The sequence below is a fragment of the Entelurus aequoreus genome, linkage group LG10 (genome assembly GCF_033978785.1).
Source record: "Entelurus aequoreus isolate RoL-2023_Sb linkage group LG10, RoL_Eaeq_v1.1, whole genome shotgun sequence".
NCBI lineage: Eukaryota > Metazoa > Chordata > Actinopteri > Syngnathiformes > Syngnathidae > Entelurus > Entelurus aequoreus.
Genome location: NC_084740.1, coordinates 51,726,880 through 51,754,625, shown reverse-complemented (window position 1 = coordinate 51,754,625; position 27,746 = coordinate 51,726,880). Strand labels below are relative to the sequence as shown.

The following is a 27,746-nucleotide window of genomic DNA, read 5'->3' as shown; positions in this document are numbered from 1 at the left end:
GGCAGAGCTTTAAGAGACATTTTAGCTTTTATATTTTATAGGATATATTTTTTGTAAGAACCACAATTAATAAATATATTTCAGTGAATAACTTATTGTTCAAATCTGTATATAAATATGTACATAAAGTGTTGTAATTATATTGTAAAATGGATGGATGGATGGACGTTTAAAACAAAACTGTTATTATTAATTAGTAAGTATACATTTTTTGAGCCTTTTTAGAGAAAATCATATCATTGTAGTAAATTATGCAAATTACTCGATGATGTCATGGTGACCAAGCCCATAGGCACGCCCATAGCCACGCCCCCACCGCCACAGGTATCTTGGCAGTTTATGGGAAACACTGTACATATTGAGTTTGACACCAGTGGTTTAGACAATGAATGTACTCTCAAATTGTTTTTTCTCAAATTATGATAACAGAGATACATGGATTTATATTACTGTTTTAATGAATTAGTTGTGAGAATAAGAAGCTATCATATCCCTCCTGATTGCTTTTGTTCTCCCCTGCTAGGGCATGAGCTCCGTGTATTTCAACAAAGGGGAAAACTGCATTGCTGCTGGCCGTCTTTTTGTGGAAGAGTCAATTCATGATGAATTCATCAGCCGTGTGGTGAGTTTGCTAAAGCTGCTTTTGCCACTGACTAGGAATTGAAAAACATATTGAATGTTCCCACAGAAGACGTATTGGAAGCAATCAGAATCAGAATCAGAAATACTTTTTGGGACTCCCAAGTGAGTATCCAATCACAGCATAAGGCCAGCTAGAAGGTCTTACTCACAACAACTCGTGATCTGATTGGTTATTGCAACTGTCTATCAACTGTATGTGCCCATTCACTTACAGTGCACAGATGCCTGAATTTTTGTATTCCAAGGCAGGTAGATTTGGTACAGCATGGCAACATAAGCTAGCCGAATTCTGATTGGATACAAACTCTAACCTAAAAACAACAGCACTGGAACGGACATAATATGACATAAAGAGAATATGAATACTTTTAGATATTTAGGGAAAGTAAATAAAAAATTACTTTAATTATGATGATGATTTGTGGTTATGTTAGGCCAGCAGAGAAGGTCTTGCTGGCCCTGAGGGCCCACCACTGCTAAGATTAGATCAATGTACACACAGGTAGACTACATTCATTCAGCAATCATCACGCAACTTTCCAAAATAAAAAACAATTTAAAAAAAGCTGCATTGTTTGTGTTTCTAAACTCTAAGGTAGCGGAAATAAAGAAGATGAAGATTGGAGACCCATTGGATCTATCTACAGATCATGGTCCTCAGAACCACAAAGCCCATTTGGACAAGCTGCTGGAGTACTGTGAGGTTGGAGTCAAAGAAGGGGCCACATTGGTGTATGGAGGCAAGCAGGTTGACCGACCAGGTAAAATACAAAAAAACACTCTTAACCATCCAAGTAGTCTGCTTCATCATTTGCTAAAAAAATATCTTTAATCTGACTTTCATAATTCACTTTTCAAGGAAATTGAGAATGGTTCCTATTTGTTGTTATTCTAAGGAAGCATTTGTCGTGATTAAAAGTCAACAAAAGGATTGTTCACCTGTTCAGTGTTACCTCAGTAATTGGTTCTGTGACGCAGCTTTTAACATGAACAACTTGTATTGCGAAACGACATGGTGCATTGAAATTAATTAAAATCAATGTAATAAAAGATAAATGATAAATGGGTTAAACTTGTATAGCGCTTTTCTACCTTCAAGGTACTCAAAGCGCTTTGACAGTATTTCCACATTCACCCATTCACACACACATTCACACACTGATGGCGGGAGCTGCCATGCAAGGCGCTAACCAGCAGCCATCAGGAGCAAGGGTGAAGTGTCTTGCCCAAGGACACAACGGACGTGACTAGGATGGTAGAAGGTGGGGATTGAACCCCAGTAACCAGCAACACTCCAATTGCTGGCACGGCCACTCTACCAGCTTCGCCACGCCGTCCCTCATCAGTGCTCGGCCTCCAGAACAGCACCATTTTAACATGTAACATGCCTTTAAAAAAAAAAAACTTTTAGATAAGAAATATTGTATGAAAAACAATACAATAGAATGTAGTATAAATAACTATAGTAGCTTTTATGAAGTGGTACATATATAATCATGTACTACATTCACTAGAAATCGGGGGCCAATCTTGCCTTTAGACACATGTAATGTATCATTATATTGATTTTAAAGGCCTACTGAAATGAAATAGTTTTATTTAAACGGGGATAGCAGATCCATTCTATGTGTCATACTTGATCATTTCGCGATATTGCCATATTTTTGCTGAAAGGATTTAGTAGAGAACATCGACGATAAAGTTCGCAACTTTTGGTCGCTGATAAAAAAAGCCTTGCCTGTACCGGAAGTAGCGTGACCTCACAGGTTGAAAGGCTCCTCATATTGTTTACACCAGCAGCGAGAGCGATTCGGACCGAGAAAGCGACGATTACCCCTTTAATTTGAGCGAAGATGAAAGATTTGTGGATGAGGAACGTGAGAGTGAAGGACTAGAGTGCAGTGCAGGACGTATCTTTTTTCACTCTGACCGTAACTTAGGTACAAGGGTTCATTGGATTCCACACTTTCTCCTTTTTCTATTGTGGATCACGGATTTGTATTTTAAACCACCTCGGATACTATATCCTCTTGAAAATGAGAGTCGAGAACGCGAAATTGACATTCACAGTGACTTTTATCTCCACGACAATACATCAGCGAAGCACTTTAGCTACGGAGCTAAGGTGATAGCATCGAGCTTAACTGCAGATAGAAACAAAAGAAATAAACCCCTGACTGGAAGGATAGACAGAAAATCAACAATACTATTAAACCATGGACATGTAACTACATGGTAAATGCTTTCCAGCCTGGCGAAGCTTAACAATGCTGTTGCTAACGACGCCATTGAAGCTAACTTAGCTACGGGACCTCACAGAGCTATGCTAAAAACATTAGCTATCCACTTACGCCAGCCAGCCCTCATCTGCTCATCAACACCCGTGCTCACCTGCGTTCCAGCGATCGACGGAGAGATGAAGGATTTCACCCGATCATCGGTGCGGTCGGCGGCTAGCGTCGGATAGCGCGTCTGCTATCCAAGTCAAAGTCCTCCTGGTTGTGTTGCTGCAGCCATCCGCTAATACACCGATCCCACCTACAACTTTCTTCTTTGCAGTCTTCATTGTTCATTAAACAAATTGCAAAAGATTCACCAACACAGATGTCCAGAATACTGTGGAATTTTGAGATGAAAACAGAGCTTTTTTGTTTTGGATTCAATGGTGTCCGAATACTTCCGTTTCAACCATTGACGTCACACGCATACGTCATCATACATAGACGTTTTTCAACCGGAAGTTTCGTGGGAAATTTAAAATTGCACTTTATAAGTTAACCCGGCCGTATTGGCATGTGTTGCAATGTTAAGATTTCATCATTGATATATAAACTATCAGACTGCGTGGTCGGTAGTAGTGGCTTTCAGTAGGCCTTTAAATATAAGGTACACATTATTGTATATGTAATACATCACACATGCATCTGGAACATTCCAGCACACACTCGCAGTTAGTGCCAACATCTAAAGGAGTGCATTCTATTGTAGATGCACTGCAGGACTGCTTCTAAAATGCCCAGAAAAAGTGTCACATGACTGCTGCATCAAATCAAATCAACTTTATTTATAAAGCATATTTAAAATTTACCACAGGGGTAGCCAAAGTGCTGTACAATGGGCAGGTTAAAAGATAACACAAGAGAAACGAGCAAACACAACACAACACAAACAGAGCACGATAAAAAATAAATAAATAAAACATAAAAACAGGTTCACAGCAGGTTGCTGTGGGACACCATAGCAGGATGGAGATCACTCTGTGTTAAAAGCCATGGAATAAAAGTATGTTTTTAAGAGTGATTTAAAAACAGGAAGAGAGGAGGCTTGCTTGCAGTTATTAATAAAGAATCCATCCGAGTAGAAACGCTATGGACAGCCGGAAGACCTGACTATTGTACTTGAACGTTGTAGTCTAAACAAAATGGCAAAACAGTACTATTGAGCCAACTTGTTCAAAAGATGGCGCCATACCCCAAACAGTAAAACACCTATTCAGTGTTTTGCTTGTTTTTTTGGTTTTGTCTTGTTTTACTTTTTGCATCATGGCTTTCAGAGGAGAAAAATCCATAAATGTGCCACACCGTTTTATAAGCCGCAGGAAAAAAGTAGCGGTTTATAGTCCGCAATTAAAATATGCACATTTTCCTAACCAGACTTCCAGGAGTAGGAGTCAATCGCACTTCAATTGTTTACTGACACTGCACGCCACAATGAGAATGCCTAGGGGGATTTGCAATTATAAGCAAGAAGGGGCTAAGAATACTGGAATGCGTTTGTTTTTAAAATGTTGTGAAACTTTAAACTGATATAATACGGAATAATAAATAAAGTCATACAACTTTTTTGTTTTGTAACAGGTTTCTTCATGGAGCCGACTGTGTTTACTGACGTGGAGGACCACATGTTCATGGCTAAAGAGGAGTCTTTCGGCCCTATCATGGTCGTCTCCAAATTTAAAGATGGGTAAATAGTCCAGATAACAAACCCCATTGATGCTGGAATGGTATCTGAGTGAGTTGTGCTTCACAGGGATGTGGACGGTGTGCTGCAGAGAGCCAATGACACGGAGTACGGTCTGGCTTCAGGTGTGTTCACCCGAGACATTAACAAAGCCATGTATGTTAGTGAACACTTGGAGGCTGGAACCGTTTTCATCAACACCTACAACAAGACTGACGTGGCTTCACCTTTTGGAGGCTTCAAGCAGTCTGGCTTTGGCAAAGACCTCGGTAAGTTGTAGCAGACAAGTGGCCCAATCTACTGAGATCTAATTACCATGCGCTAAACAGCGTGTGCAAAATATCAAATGGTGTGTATTATTTGTCGGCATGATGCGTGTGATCTACTAAGACTGCATGTACAATTGATAACAAGTGCAAAAATGGCACAGACTGCCTTATTTAAATGAGGATTTTGTGTGTACTATGCAGCTTTCACCATGGACACACTCATTTACTGAACATTTGTGTTGTGCTCTTACCTGTGGAATAACATGTACCACTTTTTCTGAGCATTTTAGAAGCAGTCTACGGAACCCACTTTTCCACACGCAAGAAAATGCAAATTACAAAAAAAAAATGTTTCATATCAATGAAAAAAACAAATGTCAGAGAGCACCAAAACGCACCCATTTAAATTGTTTTAATCATCCTCTAAAGTCATCCAGCCATCCCGCATTCTGATGGCATATAGTACCATCAACATCCATGGTCCATGGCATATAGTACCATCAACATCCATGGTCCATGGCATATAGTACCATCAACATCCATGGTCCATGGTATATAGTACCATCAACATCAATGGTCCATGGCATATAGTACCATCAACATCCATGGTCCATGGCATATAGTACCATCAACATCCATGGTCCATGGCATATAGTACCATCAACATCCATGGTCCATGGCATATAGTACCATCAACATCCATGGTCCATGGCATATAGTACCATCAACATCCATGGTCCATGGTATATAGTACCATCAACATCAATGGTCCATGGCATATAGTACCATCAACATCCATGGTCCATGGCATATAGTACCATCAACATCCATGGTCCATGGCATATAGTACCATCAACATCCATGGTCCGTGGCATATAGTACCATCAACATCAATGGTCCATGGCATATAGTACCATCAACATCCATGGTCCATGGCATATAGTACCATCAACATCCATGGTCCGTGGCATATAGTACCATCAACATCAATGGTCCATGGCATATAGTACCATCAACATCCATGGTCCGTGGCATATAGTACCATCAACATCCATGGTCTGTGGCATATAGTACCATCAACATCCATGGTCCATGGCATATAGTACCATCAACATCCATGGTCCATGGCATATAGTACCATCAACATCCATGGTCCATGGTATATAGTACCATCAACATCAATGGTCCGTGGCATATAGTACCATCAACATCCATGGTCCGTGGCATATAGTACCATCAACATCCATGGTCCGTGGCATATAGTACCATCAACATCCATGGTCCGTGGCATATAGTACCATCAACATCCATGGTCTGTGGCATATAGTACCATCAACATCCATGGTCCGTGGCATATAGTACCATCAACATCCATGGTCCATGGCATATAGTACCATCAACATCCATGGTCCATGGCATATACTGTAGTACCATCAACATCCATGGTCCATGGCATATAGTACCATCAACATCCATGGTCCGTGGCATATAGTACCATCAACATCCATGGTCCATGGCATATAGTACCATCAACATCCATGGTCCATGGCATATAGTACCATCAACATCCATGGTCCATGGTATATAGTACCATCAACATCAATGGTCCGTGGCATATAGTACCATCAACATCCATGGTCCGTGGCATATAGTACCATCAACATCCATGGTCCGTGGCATATAGTACCATCAACATCCATGGTCCGTGGCATATAGTACCATCAACATCCATGGTCTGTGGCATATAGTACCATCAACATCCATGGTCCGTGGCATATAGTACCATCAACATCCATGGTCCATGGCATATAGTACCATCAACATCCATGGTCCATGGCATATACTGTAGTACCATCAACATCCATGGTCCATGGCATATAGTACCATCAACATCCATGGTCCGTGGCATATAGTACCATCAACATCCATGGTCTGTGGCATATAGTACCATCAACATCCATGGTCCATGGCATATAGTACCATCAACATCCATGGTCCATGGTATATAGTACCATCAACATCAATGGTCCATGGCATATAGTACCATCAACATCCATGGTCCATGGCATATAGTACCATCAACATCCATGGTCCATGGTATATAGTACCATCAACATCAATGGTCCATGGCATATAGTACCATCAACATCCATGGTCCATGGCATATAGTACCATCAACATCCATGGTCCATGGCATATAGTACCATCAACATCCATGGTCCATGGCATATAGTACCATCAACATCCATGGTCCATGGCATATAGTACCATCAACATCCATGGTCCATGGTATATAGTACCATCAACATCAATGGTCCATGGCATATAGTACCATCAACATCCATGGTCCATGGCATATAGTACCATCAACATCCATGGTCCATGGCATATAGTACCATCAACATCCATGGTCCGTGGCATATAGTACCATCAACATCAATGGTCCATGGCATATAGTACCATCAACATCCATGGTCCATGGCATATAGTACCATCAACATCCATGGTCCGTGGCATATAGTACCATCAACATCAATGGTCCATGGCATATAGTACCATCAACATCCATGGTCCGTGGCATATAGTACCATCAACATCCATGGTCTGTGGCATATAGTACCATCAACATCCATGGTCCATGGCATATAGTACCATCAACATCCATGGTCCATGGCATATAGTACCATCAACATCCATGGTCCATGGTATATAGTACCATCAACATCAATGGTCCGTGGCATATAGTACCATCAACATCCATGGTCCGTGGCATATAGTACCATCAACATCCATGGTCCGTGGCATATAGTACCATCAACATCCATGGTCCGTGGCATATAGTACCATCAACATCCATGGTCTGTGGCATATAGTACCATCAACATCCATGGTCCGTGGCATATAGTACCATCAACATCCATGGTCCATGGCATATAGTACCATCAACATCCATGGTCCATGGCATATACTGTAGTACCATCAACATCCATGGTCCATGGCATATAGTACCATCAACATCCATGGTCCGTGGCATATAGTACCATCAACATCCATGGTCCATGGCATATAGTACCATCAACATCCATGGTCCATGGCATATAGTACCATCAACATCCATGGTCCATGGTATATAGTACCATCAACATCAATGGTCCGTGGCATATAGTACCATCAACATCCATGGTCCGTGGCATATAGTACCATCAACATCCATGGTCCGTGGCATATAGTACCATCAACATCCATGGTCCGTGGCATATAGTACCATCAACATCCATGGTCTGTGGCATATAGTACCATCAACATCCATGGTCCGTGGCATATAGTACCATCAACATCCATGGTCCATGGCATATAGTACCATCAACATCCATGGTCCATGGCATATACTGTAGTACCATCAACATCCATGGTCCATGGCATATAGTACCATCAACATCCATGGTCCGTGGCATATAGTACCATCAACATCCATGGTCTGTGGCATATAGTACCATCAACATCCATGGTCCGTGGCATATAGTACCATCAACATCCATGGTCCATGGCATATAGTACCATCAACATCCATGGTCCATGGCATATACTGTAGTACCATCAACATCCATGGTCCATGGCATATAGTACCATCAACATCCATGGTCCATGGCATATAGTACCATCAACATCCATGGTCCGTGGCATATAGTACCATCAACATTCATGGTCCATGGCATATAGTACCATCAACATCCATGGTCCATGGCATATAGTACCATCAACATCCATGGTCCATGGCATATAGTACCATCAACATCCATGGTCCATGGCATATAGTACCATCAACATCCATGGTCCATGGCATATAGTACCATCAACATCCATGGTCCATGGCATATAGTACCATCAACATCCATGGTCCGTGGCATATAGTACCGTCAACATCCATGGTCTGTGGCATATAGTACCATCAACATCCATGGTCCGTGGCATATAGTACCATCAACATCCATGGTCCATGGCATATACTGTAGTACCATCAACATCCATGGTCCATGGCATATAGTACCATCAACATCCATGGTCTGTGGCATATAGTACCATCAACATCCATGGTCCGTGGCATATAGTACCATCAACATCCATGGTCCATGGCATATACTGTAGTACCATCAACATCCATGGTCCATGGCATATAGTACCATCAACATCCATGGTCCGTGGCATATAGTACCATCAACATCCATGGTCCGTGGCATATAGTACCATCAACATCCATGGTCCGTGGCATATAGTACCATCAACATCCATGGTCCGTGGCATATAGTACCATCAACATCCATGGTCTGTGGCATATAGTACCATCAACATCCATGGTCCTTGGCATATAGTACCATCAACATCCATGGCATATAGTACCATCAACATCCATGGTCCATGGCATATAGTACCATCAACATCCATGGTCCATGGCATATAGTACCATCAACATCCATGGTCCGTGGCATATAGTATATATATAGTATAGTATAGCTGTTGTGTAGCTGCTAGCTCCTAGTCGCCTATAGCCTACCATGTTTACATTTTGTAAATGACTTGACTAAAATACAAGAAAAGACCAACGGCGTGTGTTTAATAGAGGATATTTAGATGTTAACTGGCTGTCCAGGTCTGCACACGTAAACACGCTGTTTGTATCAAAGTGTATATTACAGATTTGAGAAACAAATTATATAATCAAATACTTGTCATTGTTTTTTGCTGATATCGGCCCAATATCAGTATTCCATCAGAATACCTGGAGTTTAACTACAGTATGTTTCACAGATGTCATCATTGAAATGTTATGTATTGTTGTACATGTGATGATGTACTAAATGTCTGCTTGTCATTGATAGGAGAGGATGCGCTCATGGAATACCTCAAGACCAAAGCAGTGACTGTGGAATATTGACTGTCTTTTTTAAAGGGAAGTTCCGCATCATTTTTGTGCCATCAAAGCAAAGCGAGTCCAATGAGCAATGTTTTTATTAATTGTTTTTAAAACAACACAAATTAACTCACATTTTTTCATACTTTTTTACTCATGAACATACACCTGCAGTATTAGACACACCACATGGTGGCAGTGTTATTCACCAAATGAAATACAGATGGGTGGGACTTAATGACAAGTAATGACCCATAAATCATTGACTGCTAGTCCCAACAATTCTGAAATTTTGAGGATACACATCTATGCCCCACCCCCTGGACTGTTTTCATGAGCCCCCAAAATTGAAACAAGATTGAGAACATGATAATATAATATTTATTTATGTATCTGTACAACCCACTGCTTGAACTTAAAAACATTTCCAGGTTAAGTTTAATAAACATTTGTAATATTTCAAGTCTGTGATTCCCCAAACAGAGTAAAAAGTCCAAACAATTCAAGAGAAAGTTCATTTTTGTACTGTATATTGAAATTCCTCACCACACAATTTGAGAAGTAGCTAAGCTATAGTATGGAAGGCCCAGACTTCTCCAGCAACATCCTTTTGAGCCTCCAGTTTTGCATGCCTGAGCTCAGGTGGCCCACCAGAACTTCTCCTGTCAATAAGGGGGAGTCAGCAACTCTACAAAGAAGCTCATTTCGGTCATTCCTAGCCAAGATCTTGCCTTTCCAGTCAATACTAAAGTTCTTCCACCGCAAAGGTTTGCAATTTAGCCTTTTCTGGCTGAAAACCTCAGACTAGAAACATCAGTGCACACATAACAGGGTCCATCATAAAACCTTTTTTACTGGTGGTCGATAAATGCAGATTTAACGGAAGAACTACAAAATTGATCTTGAAAAAGGAAAATTGTCGTAAGGTAGTGATGATATGATTGTGTGTGATCCCTGATCCAATCATTAAAAATAGTATACACGTTTTCTCTTTTATTTGGTATATTCATTTTTTATTGATTAAATATTTACTTCAGGCAAGCAAGCAACATAAAATAAAAAAGACATTGTTCATGAAAATTTAAATTCTGTGTGTTTATGAAATTCTGCGACTTCTCTGCCAAAATTAGTTGAATTGGTTCTCATAACAAACCTCTCAAGTCATAGTTGCCATTGAGAATAACTTCAATGAAATTCTTCCAATTGTTGACATGTAACATGACTTTTAATAAGAAAAAATAGCTTTTAGATTTGTATTTATTTAACCTATTATTCAAGGGAGTCTGTCCAAAAAGAAGAAAAGTTTCACATCACGTTACAACAAACAAACTATATGACTTAATGAGGAAGCACAACAGCTAATTACGAGTCAACAGTTCTGTAGGTTCTATCCTCCCATCCAGCCTGAATGAAGGCGGGCTCATTGCTAAAAAGGTGGACTTTGTCATCACACCTTTTTTGGGGGCTGTTTTAAAATAATAGATGATGGAGTTTTACTAACACTTGCAAATGTCATTGAAATCCATGAAAAGGACAACACTTAAAAGTTAAAAATGCCGTATCAATCAGGCAGTGCTTGTCACGTGTCGCCATGGTGTTGTGGCATGTGTGTGTGTTTATGCATGTGCAACAATGACGGCATTGATTCCCTTATAGAGCCAAAACACTGCCAGTAAGATTTGGTATCCAAAAATAAAAAGTGGTAATTGTGTAGCGTGTAAGGACAGGAGTGGAAAGAGGAGTGTCAAAAGATAAAACTAATTGTTTTAATTACATTCAGACTTTGTTTTCAGATCAGCAATGGAGCAGTGTCTAAACATCTGTGGTTTCTCAGTGCAACAACACACAACACCAGAAATGTGTCCCCAGAAAACCCATCTGACCTGAACTCTAACAATCACCAAAGTTCCGTTGATGAATTATGTGAACCCACTAAACAAGCCACCCCAGAATTCAACCTTAGACAAAATCCCCGCGCCAAGGAGGGACGACAACCCGACCACAGCGGGTACTGGGAGACATGGGCGCTGACAGGGCAGAGAGGACCACGATCGGATCAGGTTCGTGGGGAAAAATGGAGAGGGGGCTTTGCGGCGTGGGGCCTGGGGCCTGGGACAATTCCAATGGCCTGGAAACTTGTCCGTGGGTCGCCTTAATCCTATCAATGAAAAACAGTCTCAGGTTTACCCCCAACGTCGACGACCGGGCTCTTATCTTTGTGCTGTAGGACCTTAAACGGGCCGGCGCAACAATCCACGGTGGGCGTCATGACAAATTAAGACTAAATCCGCTGAGCACAGACTGGGGGGAACCCGAGAAACTGGGATGCCGTGCCGTGACGTCGGGACGAGTGTGAATGCTCTGGTGGCCTCAAACAGGGAAGGTCGCGACCAAGGTGTATTGGCGTACGGAATGAAATCCCCTGGAACTCGCATCACCTGGCCATAGACAAGCCCGGCAGACGTTGACTGCAGGTCTTCTTTGTGGGTGTTCCTGAGGCTACTCTAGGCCTGTTTGAGGCCTAGGGTAGTTTGTTCACCAAGTTTCCGTCAGTCAAACTGGCATGCAAGGCAGCCTTCATGGAGCGGTGGAATTGCTCACACAAACGGTTAGCCTGGGGGTGGTATGCGGTGATGCGGTGCAGCTTGACCTCCGGTGACCACGTTCCAGCTCTCTGAGTTAAACTGTGCACCTCGGTCAGAGGAGGTTCACCAGCATGTGATGCCCACGTGCTGATGAATGTCAGTGGATGATGTTGAAGTGAGGGGAACGGCTACCAGCCAGTGGTTGTCCTGTCCACCATCGTGAGGCGGTTGGTGAAACCATGTGAAGGGGGAAGTGGGCTCACCAAGTCAATGTTTACATGGTCGAACTTCCTCCTAGGTGTGGCGGTGCACTTTTGCGTGCTGACAGGCCACGCATGAGTCAACCCAGGCCTGCACGTCCTTCTTCAGCCACCTCCAGGCAAACTTCTGAGTCACCAGCCTTGCAGAAGACTTTCTGTAGGGATGGCTGCCAGCCAACAGGAACTTGGGGCCAAGGCTGGCCATTTAAGAGATCGCACCACAGCCTGACCCCTGAGTCACCCACCGCGACTTCCTCCAGGCGCAATCTAGTGTCCAAATCTTTGAGCATCTGAATCCCACAACCAGAGGCCTTTTGCGCACTCATATGCTAGTACTCAAAACCCAGCTGCACCATGCTGAGGATCCTTCTGGAGAGGCAGTCTGCGACCACGTTGGACTTGCCCGCGATGTGTTGGATGTCTGTGGTGTACTCCGAGAAGAACGACAGCTGGCATTGTTGGCGGGCAGGCCACGACTGTAGGAATGTGAGGTGTTTGTGGTCCAAGAAAACCCTAAAAACTCAAGATCATCCAGGATGATGGATTGCCAACCAGACGCCGAGCAGCTCTTTCTCAAAGGTGCTGTATTTAGGCTCTCTGGGAAGCAGCTGGTGGCTAAAAAAAGGCAAGCGGCTGCTCGATGTGGTGCCCAACCCCGTGTAGGCTGTGTCAGACCGGCCAACCCCTTTCAAACGTAGTTGTAAATATTATGTGGAATATCATTTAGGATAGCTAAATGTATTCCCCCATTTCGTAACATTTGCAAATAATGCAAGAAAACAGCACATTGTTTATTAATTCATACAAGTCAAAATAATATTTTACAAGAAAATACTTTAAGACATACAACAATACATGAGTCAACATATTAAGGTCTAAAAAGAAATGGTAAATGGGTTATACTTGTATCGCACTTTTCTACCTTCAAGGTACTCAAAGCGCTTTTGACACTATTTCCACATTCACCCATTCACACACACACACACACATGCAAGGCCCTAACCACGACCCATCAGGAGCAAGGGTGAAGTGTCTTGCCCAAGGACTCAGACAGACGTGACTAGGATGACGGAAGCTGGGGATCGAACCAGGAACTCTCAGGTTGCTGGCATGGCCGATCTACCAACTGAGCCACGTCGATAGAAAACATGTAAAGCTTTATTTCCACACGCTGAAAAAAGCTTGTGCTTGAAGTTGTCTCCACAGCCTGGATATGAGTCTTTTTGTTCGGGGAACAAGAGGAGGAACCACCGTAGGTCGCTCGACATTACCATAGTCCAAGTCTCGTCTTTTAACACAAATGTAGGTTACCGTACTCATGTCACGCCAACCAAGCTTTGCATGTCTGATGTTAAATGTTTTAAATGAATAAATCCAAATATATGTATTATTAAAGATGCTCTAACTCTCAGTATAGAAATCTAACTAGTGCCTCACAATAAGAAGGTCCTGGATTCGATCCCCGGGCTCGGAGTCTTTCTGTGTGGTGTTTGCGTGTTCTCCCCGTGACTTTGTGGGTTCCCGCCGGGTACTCCGGCTTCCTCCCACCTCCACAGACATGCATGCAAAAATGTATCATTGCAAATCAAAATGATCATGGCATATTTATGACGATATCATATTGACTACGCCCCCACCGCCACATACAGTACAGGCCAAAAGTTTGGACACACCATGTCATTCAATCAATCAAAGTTTATTTATATAGCCCTAAATCACGAGTGTCTCGAAGGGCTGCACAAGCCACAACGACATCCAATAGTTATTCAATGCGGTTTCTTTATTTTTATGACTGTTTACATTGTAGATTGTCACTGAAGGCATCAAAACTATGAATGAACACATTGAACACAGGTGAAAGAACTGAAAACATGTTTTATATTCTAGTTTCTTCAAAATAGCCACCCTTTGCTCTGATTACTGCTTTGCACACTCTTGGCATTCTCTCGATGAGCTTCAAGCACACCTGTGAAGTGAATACCATTTCAGGTGACTACTTCTTGAAGCTCATGGAGAGAATGCCAAGAGTGTGCAAAGCAGTAATCAGAGCAAAGGGTGGCTATTTTGAAGAAACTAGAATATAAAACATGCTTTCAGTTATTTCACCATTTTTGTTAAGAACTGAACATAACTCCACGTGTTCATTCATAGTTTTGATGCCTTCAGTGACAATCTACAGTGTAAATAGTCATGAAAATAAAGACAAACCATTGAATGAGAAGGTGTGTCCAAACCTTTGGCCTGTACTGTATATAGTGGCAATCTAGGGGAAACCCTGCACTCAATACTTGGTTGGGGCTCCTTTTGCCTGAATTCCTGCAGCAATGCGACATGGCATGGAATCCATCAGTCTGTGGCACTCCTCCGGTGTTATGAGAGCCCGGGTTGCCCTGATAGTGGCCTTCAGCTCTTCTGCATTGTTGGGTCTGGTGTATTGCATTTTCATCTTGACAATACAACATAGATTGTCTAAGGGGTTCAAGTCAGGCGAGTTTGTTGGCCAATTAAGGACAGGGATACCATGGTCTTTAAACCAGATACTGGTAGTTTTGGCACTTTGTGCAGGTGCCAACTCCTGTTGGAAAATGAGATTTGCATCTTCGTAAGGTTGGTCAGCATAAAGCACTCTAAAACTTTATGTTAGACAGTTGCAGTGACTTTGGACCTGAGAAAACACAGTGGACCAGTACCAGCAGATGAGATGGCACCCTAAACCATCAGAGACTGGAGAAACTTGACAGTAAAGTTTCCACAGCAATTGATCCGATTATGATGTGCTAAAACATCTTGTTGTTTTAATGTTTGTTTTTGTTTGTTTTTAATGTTTTAGTGTCTTACTGTATATGGAAAAAAGCAGTACCAAAGTTGATTTTATGGTAAAAAACTCAGTCGGCGGAATTTAACTGTAAAACCTATTGTCAATTTTACATTCTACAATTTGATTGATAATTTGTTTTGAAATCATAAATCAAGCTGATATTTAAAGGCCTACTGAAATTTTTTTTTTATTATTCAAACGGGGATAGCAGATCCATTCTATGTGTCATACTTGATCATTTCGCGATATTGCCATATTTTTGCTGAAAGGATTTAGTAGAAAAAAATCGACGATAAAGTTCGCAACTTTTGCTCGCCTTGCCTGTACCGGAAGTAGCGTGACGTCACAGGAGCTAGTATTCCTCACAATTCCCCATTGTTTACAATGGAGCGAGAGAGATTCGGACCGAGAAAGTGATGATTACCCCATTAATTTGAGCGAGGATGAAAGATTCGTAGATGAAGAACGTTACAGTGAAGGACTTGAGACAGTGATGGACGTATCTTTTTTCGCTCTGACCGTAACTTAGGTACAAGCTGGCTCCTTTTTTTTTATTGTGGATCACGGATTTGTATTTTAAACCACCTCAGATACTATATCCTCTTGAAAATGAGAGTCGAGAACGCGAAATGGACATTCAGTGCCTTTTATCTCCACGACAATACATCGGCGAAACGCTTTAGCTACGAGCTAACGTGATAGCATCGTGCTTTAACTGCATATAGAAACAAAAAAATAAACCCCTGACTGGAAGGATAGATAGAAAATCAACAATACTATTAAACCGTGGACATGTAAATACACGGTTAATGCTTTCCAGGCTGGCGAAGGTTAACAATGCTGTGCTAACGACGCCATTGAAGCTAACTTAGCAACTTAGCAACGGGACCTCACAGAGCTATGCTAAAAACATTAGCTCTCCACCTACGCCAGCCAGCCCTCATCTACTCATCAACACCCGTGCTCACCTGCGTTCCAGCGATCGGCAGAAGGACGAAGGACTTCACCCGATGCGTTTGGCGGCCCGGAGACATAGGAAGTCAAGGTGAGGTCGGCGGCTAGCGCGGCTAGCGCGGCTAGCACGGCTAGCGCGGCTAGCGCTCCAACAAAGTCCTCCTGGTTGTGTTGCTGTAGTCCGCTGCTAATACACCGATCCCACCTACAACTGTCTTCTTTGCAGCCTTCATTGTTCATTAAACAAATTGCAAAAGATGTCCAGAATACTGTGGAATTATGAAATGAAAACAGAGCTTTTTGTATAGGATTCTATGGGGTACCATAACTTCCGTTATACTGACTTCGTCACGCGCATACGTCATCATACCGCGACGTTTCAGCCGGATATTTCCCGGGAAGTTTTAAATGTCACTTTATAAATTAACCCGGCCGTACTGGCATGTGTTGCAATGTTAAGATTTCATCATTGATATATAAACTATCAGACTGCGTGGTCGGTAGTAGTGGGTTTCAGTAGGCCTTTAAGTACAGTATTTATCTTTATTTTAACCACAAATATTTTTGGAATACATCATAATATATTATTTCGATTTTGATAATATTGAATTTGAAAAGATATGCAATTGCATGCAGTACATGATTTTTAATGTCAAAACAAATATATTTAGTAAAAAATACATTAAGCATTTTATTAATGCATATTTCAAGGCTTACGTGGGCCACATAAAATAATGTGGCGGGCCAGATGTGGCCCCCGGGCCTTGAGTTTGACACCTGTGCGCTAAAGTAATTTACTGCAACGTCCCAATCCCATTGTTAATGTTAATTATCTAGTCAATAGATGGAATAATGTCACAACCTTGTAGTCTTCTGATCAAATTTGGTTCTCTATTTTTTTATTGATTTAAATTTAAAGATACTCTAATAATCGTATTTATTATGTCATTCTTCATTCCTACAGAATTCATTGCAATATGTTATGCAAATGCGGCAAAACGTCATCTATTTGAACAGCCAATAGCTACTTTCCTTACTGAAGAGTTGGCAACACATTGACAGAACACCGGGTCTGGTTGGAATAGGTATGACATTTAAACACCGGGTCTGGTTGGATTGGGTATGACATTTAAACACTGGGTCTGGTTGGATTAGGTATGACATTTAAACACCGGGTCTGGTTGGATTAGGTATGACATTTAAACACCGGGTCTGGTTGGATTAGGTATGACATTTAAACACAGCCAGAGATTGTAGTCGACACGTTAAATACTGTTACAAATAGCAATATTGTCCACGAAATACTTGGCTTTACAAGTTAAAACAACCACATTTCTAACAAGGAATTCGCTAGTTAGCTAAACTCTCTGGCTAAACTTGTTTTTTTTTTATTATTGTTTTTTTTTAATGTTATAAACCTTTATTTATAATATGCAACGTACAATCAAGAAATAATAATAATCAAAACAAGTACAGAAACAGTACAAAACAGCGCCAGGGGGTTGTAAACTCAATAAAGTAACTAAAATAGAAGGCAATATATACAGTGGGGCAAAAAAGTATTTAGTCAGCCACCCATTGATTGTCAATGGGTGGCTGACTAAATACTTTTTTTGTATATATATGTAACAAAATGTAAAGCCATAGGCTGACAAAAGCTCCGTAGATAATTTAAATTTGGAACACAGCATCATAGTTTTCACAGCTTTTTGCTTGTTAGAGGTAGAGAGTGTTTTAAAGTAGACTTCTAATTCTTTTTTAAAGGCCTACTGAAATTAATTTTTTTTATTTAAACGGGAATAGCAGATCCATTCTATGTGTCATACTTGATCATTTCGCGATATTGCCATATTTTTGCTGAAAGGATTTAGTAGAGAAAATTGACGATAAATTTCACAACTTTTGCTCGCTGATAAAAAAAGCCTTGCCTGTACCGGAAGTAGCGTGACGTCACAGGAGCTAGTATTCCTCACAATTCCCCGTTGTTTACAATGGAGCGAGAGATTTGGAGCGACAAAGCGACGATTACCCCATTAATTTGAGCGAGGATGAAAGATTTGTAGATGAGGAACGTTACAGTGAAGGACTAAAGAGGCCGTGATGGACGTATCTTTTTTTCGCTCTGACCGTAATTTAGGTACAAGCTGGCTCATTAGATTCCACACTCTCTCCTTTTTCTATCGTGGATCACGGATTTGTATTTTAAACCACCTCGGATACTATATCCTCTTGAAAATGAGAGTCGAGCACGCGAAATGGACATTTAAAGTGACTTTTATCTCCACGACAATACATCGGTGACACACTTAGCTACTGAGCTAACGTGATAGTATCATTCTCAAATGAAGATAGAAACAAAAGAAATAAACCCCTGACTGGAAGGATAGACAGAAGATCAACAATACTATTAAACCATGTACATGTAACTACACGGTTAAAAATTCTCAGCCTGGTAAGGCTTAACAATGCTGTTGCTAACGACGCTAAGGCTAATGTAGCAACTTAGCAACTGGACCTCACAGAACTATGATAAAAACATTAGCGCTCCACCTACGCCAGCCAGCCCTCATCTTCCCAGCAACAGCCGTGCTCACCTGCGTTCCAGCGATCGACGGCGCGACGAAGGACTTCACCCGTGGGTTTGCCGGCAAGCATCGGCTAGGCGTAGTAAGTAGTCCTTGTTGTGTTGCTGTAAGTATTGTACTTAGCCGCTAATACGCCGATCGATCCCACTTACAACGTTCTTCTTTGCAGCCTCCATTGTTCATTAAACAAATTGCAAAAGATTCACCAACACAGATGTCCAGAATACTGTGGAATTTTGTCGAAGAAAACAAGAGGTTTTTGTATCGGGTCGATGGGGTCCAACCACTTCCGTGGATTTTGTGACGTCACGCGCATAAATCATATCCAAAGGAGTTTTTCAACCGGAAGTGTGGCGGGAATTTTAAAATTGCACTTTATAAGTTAACCCGGCCGTATTGGCATGTGTTTCAATGTTAAGATTTCATCATTGATATATAAACTATCAGACTGCGTGGTCAGTAGTAGTGGCTTTCAGTAGGCCTTTAAAGGCACAAAAACAGGTCGGGTATTGAGAAACGTACATTTATGAATATAAAACTTAGCCAATAGTATAATGAGGTTGCAAAGGTCAAATTCCTTTTCAAATAGTTTTTCATACAGTGTTACCATGAATTGATTAACGTGGACCCCGACTTAAACAAGTTGAAAAACTTATTGGGGTGTTACCATTTAGTGGTCAGTTGTACGGAATATGTACCGTACTGTGCAATGTACAAATAAAAGTCTCAATTAATCAATCAATCAAAGTGTAAATGCAAATAGCACATGTCTAAAAGAAAGCACTGACCTGAGCTAAACTTGGTCAACAGCGTCACTTAGCGGCTAAATGGTCATTTCCGCATCCCCCACTAGACTACATCGCCCATGATGCTTTGCGCCGACGGCGCCCAGTCATGTGGATGGAAAGCAATTCACGCATCCGCTTCTCTGCACGAAAAACAAAGTTCCAGGAAAGATGCACGAAGAGGACGATGGCGAGTCGAGCCCAGGCCCAACTTCCCAGCTCGAAGCCTCGAAGCCAAGTGACGCGGTCGACGCGGAGTCGGCTAAGGAGCAGACCGCCAAGCTGTGCGGCTTTTTGAGCAAACTGTCGGGCAAGGGGCCCCTGAGGGGGTACAAGCCGCGGTGGTTCGTGTACGATCCCAGGAAATGTTATCTGTATTACTTCAAGAGTCCGCAGGACGCCTTGCCGCTGGGACACATCCAGATAGGCGATGCTTGCTTCAGCTACGACGTGGAGGGTGAGGAGGGCCACTTTGGGATCAGCACGGCGGGGAAAGAGTTTCTGCTCAAGGTAAACTTCTTCAGCATGTGCTGTCATCTTCTTGTTGACACACCCATTCCTTTTGACCTGGCAGGAAGACACATTTTCATAGCTTTAAAGCACCAAAACACTTACATTGCGTTCAGAAGACTGGGCCACACACATGTACACTACCGTTCAAAAGTTTGGGGTCACTCAAACAATTTTGTGGAATAGCCTTCATTTCTAAGAACAAGAATAGACTGTCGAGTTTCAGATGAAAGTTCTCTTTTTCTGGCCATTTTAAGCGTTTAAATGACCCCACAAATGTGATGCTCCAGAAACTCAATCTGCTCAAAGGAAGGTCAGTTTTGTAGCTTCTGTAACGAGCTAAACTGTTTTCAGATGTGTGAACATGATTGCACAAGGGTTTTCTAATCATCAATTAGCCTTCTGAGTCAACGAGCAAACACATTGTACCATTAGAACACTGGAGTGATAGTTGCTGGAAATGGGCCTCTATACACCTATGTAGATATTGCACCAAAAACCAGACATTTGCAGCTAGAATAGTCATTTACCACATTAGCTATGTATAGAGTGTATGTCTTTAAAGTTAAGACTAGTTTAAAGTTATCTTCATTGAAAAGTACAGTGCTTTTCCTTCAAAAATAAGGACATTTCAATGTGACCCCAAACTTTTGAACGGTAGTGTATGTACTCTTATGCTCTGCTGGTCATTCCACATCATGTTGGAAATGTACACCTCCAAGTATCATGTGACCATTTTGCCATCACAAGACCTTGGTGACTGACAAAAGTAGCCTGACTGCCTCCTAAGGTTTGCTTCATCATTTCCAAACAGATGGTGGAAATGGTTAATAACAGACTGCAGAGCTAGAGAGGCGGAAGCTGTAGCTTCTGTGCCCATTATTCCCATGATACATACAGTATGCATTCTGACTGTCCATACACAAAACTATTTAACCATTCCCATGATACATACAGTATGCACTGTCAATTGTTGCGTTGACCAGATGTTCCTCCAGGGAATTTAAGTTCCTGGTCACTCCCAAGTTCTTTTTATGGCACATAAGCTGAAGTTTAAATTGATCACCAGGCAGTAGTTGGTATTTTGCGGTTTATTCTCAAAGCTTTGACAATAAACGTGAGACCAATCCAGTACAGAAGCGTTCACTAGCGCAGCTAAGATCGATCTCCCCCAGACGTTCTCCTCTACCCCCCCTTCCCCTCCCTCCTGTTGTCTCCTAGCCCAGCACCGCTTTGTCCCCTTATCTCAAGAGTGTTATGGGAGTCTCAACAGAGAGAATAGTCAACGCTCTGACTCTCTCAGCAAGGACACTGGTAGTAATGCAAGCAGTTTGTACCAGACGAAACATTAGCTGATTAAAATATGACTATAGGAGATACAAAAGAAGTAACTATTAAATATGGATACATGTATTTATCCACTTCCGTCACTATACACAAAAAATGTATGCACTGTGTGGCATTTAACGAAAAACATGTCTATACGCTGACAGTCATAAATTTACCCAAATGTGAAACATACAGACAAAAAAAATCTGTAAACACTTACAACTCTTTTATATGGTGCAATTTGATAGTAGGCAGGCATACCTAATGAACTGTACCTCATTATTAAACAATTACGGATCTCATGAACAATGAAGTAGTTAGTCAAAAACTGCCATCTTTGGGTATTATTTAGACCAGTGGTTCTCAACCTTTTTTCAGTGATGTACCCCCTGCGAACATTTTTATAATTCCAGTACCCCCTAATCAGAGCAAAGCATTTTTGGTTGGAAAAAAAGAGATAAAGAAGTGAAATACAGCACAATGTCATCAGTTTCTGATTTATTAAATTGTATAACAGTGCAAATATTGCTCATTTGTAGTGGTCTTTCTTGAACTATTTGGAAAAAAAGATATAAAAATAACTAAAAACGTGTTGAAAAATAAACAAGTGATTCAATTATAAATAAAGATTTCTACACATAGAAGTAATCATCAACTTAAAGTGCCCTCTTTGGGGATTGTATTAGAGATCCATCTGGATTCATGAACTTAATTCTAAACATTTCTTCACAAAAAAAGAAATCTTTAACATCAATATTTATGGAACATGTCCACAAAAAATCTTGCTGTCAACACTGAATATTGCATTGTTGCATTTCTTCTCACAGTTCTTTTTGACTGACATTTTAGTGAGGGTCAAACCATCATGGCATGGGGGAAACTCTGGGTTTATGGTAATGAATGGAATAGCCTACTTGATTTGATGTTCAGTTTATGAACTTACATTCATATTTTGTTGAAGTATTATTCAATAAATATATTTATAAAGGATTTTTGAATTGTTGCTATTTTTAGAATATTTAAAAAAAATCTCACTCACCCCTTGGCATACCTTCAAGTACCCCCAGGGGTACGCGTACCCCCATTTGAGAACCACTGATTTAAACAACCTTATATATAAAAGGTATTGGAATAAACACACTAACCTTAATCCAAGGTCTCGGTTCGTGTTGTACCTTTAAAAAAAAAGCAGGGGATATTTGAAGGCGCTTGGGGCGCCAACTGCAAAGGAAATATCAAGTTACTAATGAAGAGCAAAAGTACTTGTGGTCAAAGACATCAAGGAATTGGACAAACATCGTCTCAATCACAAGGAAAATGAAAGGCACAACATACAGACAATGACGGATGCCGCCTGATGAAATAAAGTCACCTACACTTACAACAACAACACTACTTACTACTACTATACATCCATCCATCCATTTTCTACCGCTTGTCCCTTTCGGTAACACTACTAAAATATTGTTGAACAAGAAGAACTGGAATTGGAAATAAATAATACAGCTTCAACATTATCAAGCAATTTATTTCATTCATTTATCATCATTAAAGGCCTACTGAAATGAACTTTTCTTATTTAAACGGGGATAGCAGATCCATTCTATGTGTCATACTTGATCATTTCGCGATATTGCCATATTTTTGCTGAAAGGATTTAGTAGAGAACATCGACGATAAAGTTCGCTACTTTTGGTCGCTGATAAAAAAAGCCTTGCCTGTACAGGAAGTAGCGTGACGTCGCAGGTTGAAAGGCTCCTCACATTTCCCCATTGTTTACACCAGCAGCGAGAGCGATTCGGACCGAGAAAGCGACGATTACCCCATTAATTTGAGCGAGGATGAAAGATTTGTGGATGAGGAACGTGAGAGTGAAGGACTAGAGTGCAGTGCAGGACACATCTTTTTTCGCTCTGACCGTAACTTAAGTACAAGGGCTCATTGGATTCCACACTTTCTCCTTTTTCTATTGTGGATCACGGATTTGTATTTTAAACCACCTCGGATACTATATCCTCTTGAAAATGAGAGTCGAGAACGCGAAATGGACATTCACAGTGACTTTTATCTCCATGACAATACACCGGCGAAGCACTTTAGCTACGGAGCTAACGTGATAGCATCGTGCCTAAATGCAGATAGAAACAAAAGAAATAAGCCCCTGACTGGAAGGATAGACAGAAGATCAACAATACTACCAAACTCTGGACCTGTAACCACACGGTTAATGCTGTCCAACCTGGCGAAGCCTAGCAATGCTGTTGCTAACGACGCCATTGAAGTTAACTTAGCTACGGAACCTCGACAGAGCTATGCTAAAACATTATCTCTCCACCTACGCCAGCCCTCATCTGCTCATCAACACCCATGCTCACCTGCGTTCCAACGATCGACGGCGCGACGAAGGACTTCATCCGATCATCGATGCGGTCGGCGGCTAGCGTGGGATAGCGCGTCTGCTATCCAAGTCAAAGTCCTCCTGGTTGTGTTGCTGCAGCCAGCCGCTAATACAGCTTTCTTCTTTGCAGTCTCCATTGTTCATTAAACAAATTGCAAAAGATTCACCAACACAGATGTCCAGAATACTGTGGAATTTTGCGATGAAAACAGAGCTGTTTGTATTGGGATACAATGTGTCCCAATACTTCCGCTTCAACCATTGACGTCACGCGCATACGTCATCATACATAGACGTTTTCAACCGGAAGTTTCCCGGGGAATTTAAAATTGCACTTTATAAATTAACCCGGCCGTATTGGCATGTGTTGCAATGTTAAGATTTCATCATTGATATATAAACTATCAGACTGCGTGGTCTGTAGTAGTGGCTTTCAGTAGGCCTTTAAGTAGTAACTGTTTAATCTATGTTCTGCATTTATTTATATATACAGTATGTCTGTCAATTGTTTAGTCTTCTATTCTATCCTATGTGGTCCGTGTACCTCCCGTTCATTCGATTTCGAATTCTCAAATGCAAATCAAAAAACAAATGTTTTCTATTTTTATTTCTGAAACAAAAGTTGGACAACTATTTAATGACACTTTTTTAAAAACAACAATAGGACTCCTGCTGAACAAAGGTGTTAGCGTTATGCTAAAAACATGCTAAACACGAAGGAAAAGCTAAAATACTGCCTCTGGTTCAAATTGTCATCACACAGATAAACACGCATTTTTGCATTTTGGATAAACATGAATTGGATTTTTGTGTTTATCTGGAAAAATACAAATCCATAAAAGGAAAACAGCACAAAATAAAATTTTATAGCAATATTTTAATGAAAATCAACCCTTTTTTGTTTGTTTTCAAGTTTGCCATGAGTAGTAAAAATCAAAAGACGGCCTTAACTTTGTTTTTTGATTTGCGTTTCAGAATTGGAAATAAAATCAATCAATCAATGTTTATTTATAAAGCCCTAAATCACAAAAGTCTCAAAGGGCTGCACAAGCCACAACAACATCCTCGGCACAGAGCCCACACAAGGGACGTCGATGTGAATATGAGAAACCTTGGGGAGGATCGCATATGTGGGTAACGCCCCCTCTAAGTACAGTCGCTAGTGGATCCAACATAACAGTGAGAGTCCAGTCCATAGTGGGGCCAGCAGGAGACCATCCCGAGCGGAGACAGGTCAGTAGCGCAGAGACGTCCCCAACCGATGCACAGGCGAGCGGTCCACCCCGGGTCCCAACTCTGGACAGCCAGCACCTCATCCATGGTCACCGGAACCGGAATAACCCGGCGAGGGGGCAAAGGAGAAAAGAAAACGGCAGATCAACTGGTCTAAAAAAGGGGGGTCTATTTAAAGGCTAGAGTATACAAATGAGTTTTAAGATGGGACTTAAATGAATGAATGAATGAACGGAAGGTACACGGACCCTATGTATTCATTCATTTTGTTGACTTATTTATTTGTTAAAAGTCAACTTATTTCCCTTTTTGTCTTTGTTTTTCCATTTTCTTTATCGCAGCATAATTGCTAATAATATTTCAACACAGTAAATATTATTTTATCTTTCTATTGAACAATGGAAAACCCAACACTTAGTGTTAACATGTTAAACTGAAAGTGAACAACCTATCAGTAATTAGGATTAAACACGCTCTGCTTTGTCCTACTCCTTTTCCAACATGTTGAATTATGCAAGTGTAAACATGTGATGTTCCTACATGTAACAAATAAACCATGCCATGATGGAGAATGTTTCTACAATTTGCTTTTGGCATCTTCCCCTAGTTGTGTTAATTCTAAACATTTTATAGATTTGCCTTTTAATTTTCAAGTAAAATATTACTTTTGTACAACCTATGAAATGTTTTGTACAGGTGTCGGGCAATGGCAAAAACTAGCATTTTCTTTCTTTCTTTCTTTAGTTTATTTCGAACATGGACACACTTACAGAATAATACATCACACAATTTCATATCATTTCACATCATGTCCGAAAAGGAGTAGGAAGAAGCAAACAATTATATTTCCCAAACAGAATGGCGACTTTGACCTTTGAATTGAACCCAACACAGCACAAACATACTCTTAGTAGCACACAACAGTTCCCAATACAGCAGAATACAACTTTCCTGAAATAGGGATTATGTACAACTGCAGTGCATCATATTGACAGTAGTGTCTAATATTTGTCCACCTCATGTAGCTAAGTAGTCCAAGCAAAATATTAGAAACAACTCTCAGTACGATCCATTGCATCCATCCTTAAAGTCTGATAAAACATAGTAACATTGAAAAAAGTGTTGTTTGCAGGCCCCCAGCAAGCCGATGATGCACTTCTGGCTGCAGCAACTCCAGCAGAAGCGCTGGGAGTTCAGCAACTCAAGAGGCTGTGGACAGAGAGACAGTTTGAGCTCTCCTATCCTGGCCCACCCTCTATGTGGTCTTGTAGGCAAAGACAATGGTAGGTAATTGCACACAGTAATGGGTGTGTGTCATACCCACCCACAAAGGTAACATTAGTGTCTGATTGCTTGATATGCGCACAACATCCAACATTACTACCAAGAGAAAATGTAGAAACCAAATGTGCATGATGTACAATAACAATGTCCGTGATGGCCAAGCTAACTTGGAAAATGTAGTAAGCTAAGCTTTTGCTAAGCATTTTGACTACATGTATCTTAGCTTACTACATTTTTAGCTACTAGTTAAAGGTGCCATATGTAATAATTTCATGTCAAGTCATCATTAAATGGCACTGATATGTCAAAAGGCATAAATAAATCGTGTTCTTTACGAATAACTTTATAACTGATAACCAGTAACGTGCGGTGAGGTTCATGGCTGGTGAGGCACCGACTTCATCACAGTCAGAGTGACAAACATATGAACCCTAAAGAGTATCTTATTCACCATTTGATTGGCAGCAGTTAACGGGTTATGTTTAAAAGCTCATACCAGCATTTTTCCCTGCTTGGCACTCAGCATCAAGGGTTGGAATTGGGGGTTAAATCACCAAAAATTATTCCCGGGCGCTGCGCCGCTGCTGCCCACTGCTCCCCTCACCTCCCAGGGGGTGAGCAAGGGGATGGGTCAAATGCAGAGGACAAATTTCACCACACCTAGTGTGTGTTTGACAATCATTGGTACTTTAACTTAACTTTAACTTTACACATACAAACTGTAGCACACAAAAAAGCACATTTAATAAAAAAAACGTTATTATGGTCTTACCTTTACTTATAAATGAAGTCCATGCGCCGCTCCTTTTAAACAAAAGCGTCGATAACTTGTTTATAGAAGTCTTCCTTAGCTTTCTTCAGTTTAAAAAGTCTCTCTGTCTCAATGGAGATGATCCTTTAATTATTACCTCCTGCTTCGATTGAAAGTCCAGTTTAGAAAACTGTTTTATTTTAGATATGTAATCCTCCATGTTAAAAGTCCAGGCGAGAGGAAAAAATAAACGATCGCTGCTAACTGTTGCTGCTTGTTGTCACTTCTTCTGCAGCCGAGTAGTCGCAAGAATGATCTCTGGGATCACTACCGCCCTCTACCACCAGGAGGCGGGATTACTGCGAGCCTCACCCAGTGCGTCTTCGCAGCCGTTTTATGATTGCTCAGCGCAAGAAATACGTTACACACATACAGTTGTTGACAAAATAAACTGTACATTATATACCTCAGCTA

General features: G+C 41.1%; 2 protein-coding genes across 2 annotated transcripts in view; both read left to right on the top strand.

Annotated features, from left to right (window-relative positions):
• LOC133658770 (mitochondrial 10-formyltetrahydrofolate dehydrogenase-like) overlaps positions 1-10,780 on the top strand; it is a 73,590-nt gene extending 62,810 nt beyond the window's left edge. Inside the window, exons 19-23 of the mRNA XM_062061149.1 lie at positions 524-622; positions 1,238-1,403; positions 4,500-4,605; positions 4,672-4,871; positions 9,749-10,780. Coding sequence (XP_061917133.1) covers positions 524-622; positions 1,238-1,403; positions 4,500-4,605; positions 4,672-4,871; positions 9,749-9,804 — 627 coding nt within the window. The 3' untranslated portion in view covers positions 9,805-10,780. The remainder of the gene's footprint in view (positions 1-523; positions 623-1,237; positions 1,404-4,499; positions 4,606-4,671; positions 4,872-9,748) is intronic.
• Positions 10,781-19,839: 9,059 nt separating this feature from the next.
• tbc1d2b (TBC1 domain family, member 2B) overlaps positions 19,840-27,746 on the top strand; it is a 49,385-nt gene continuing 41,478 nt past the window's right edge. Inside the window, 2 exon segments of the mRNA XM_062061148.1 lie at positions 19,840-20,277; positions 26,370-26,520. Of these exon segments, the coding sequence (XP_061917132.1) occupies positions 19,939-20,277; positions 26,370-26,520 (490 nt within the window). The 5' untranslated portion in view covers positions 19,840-19,938.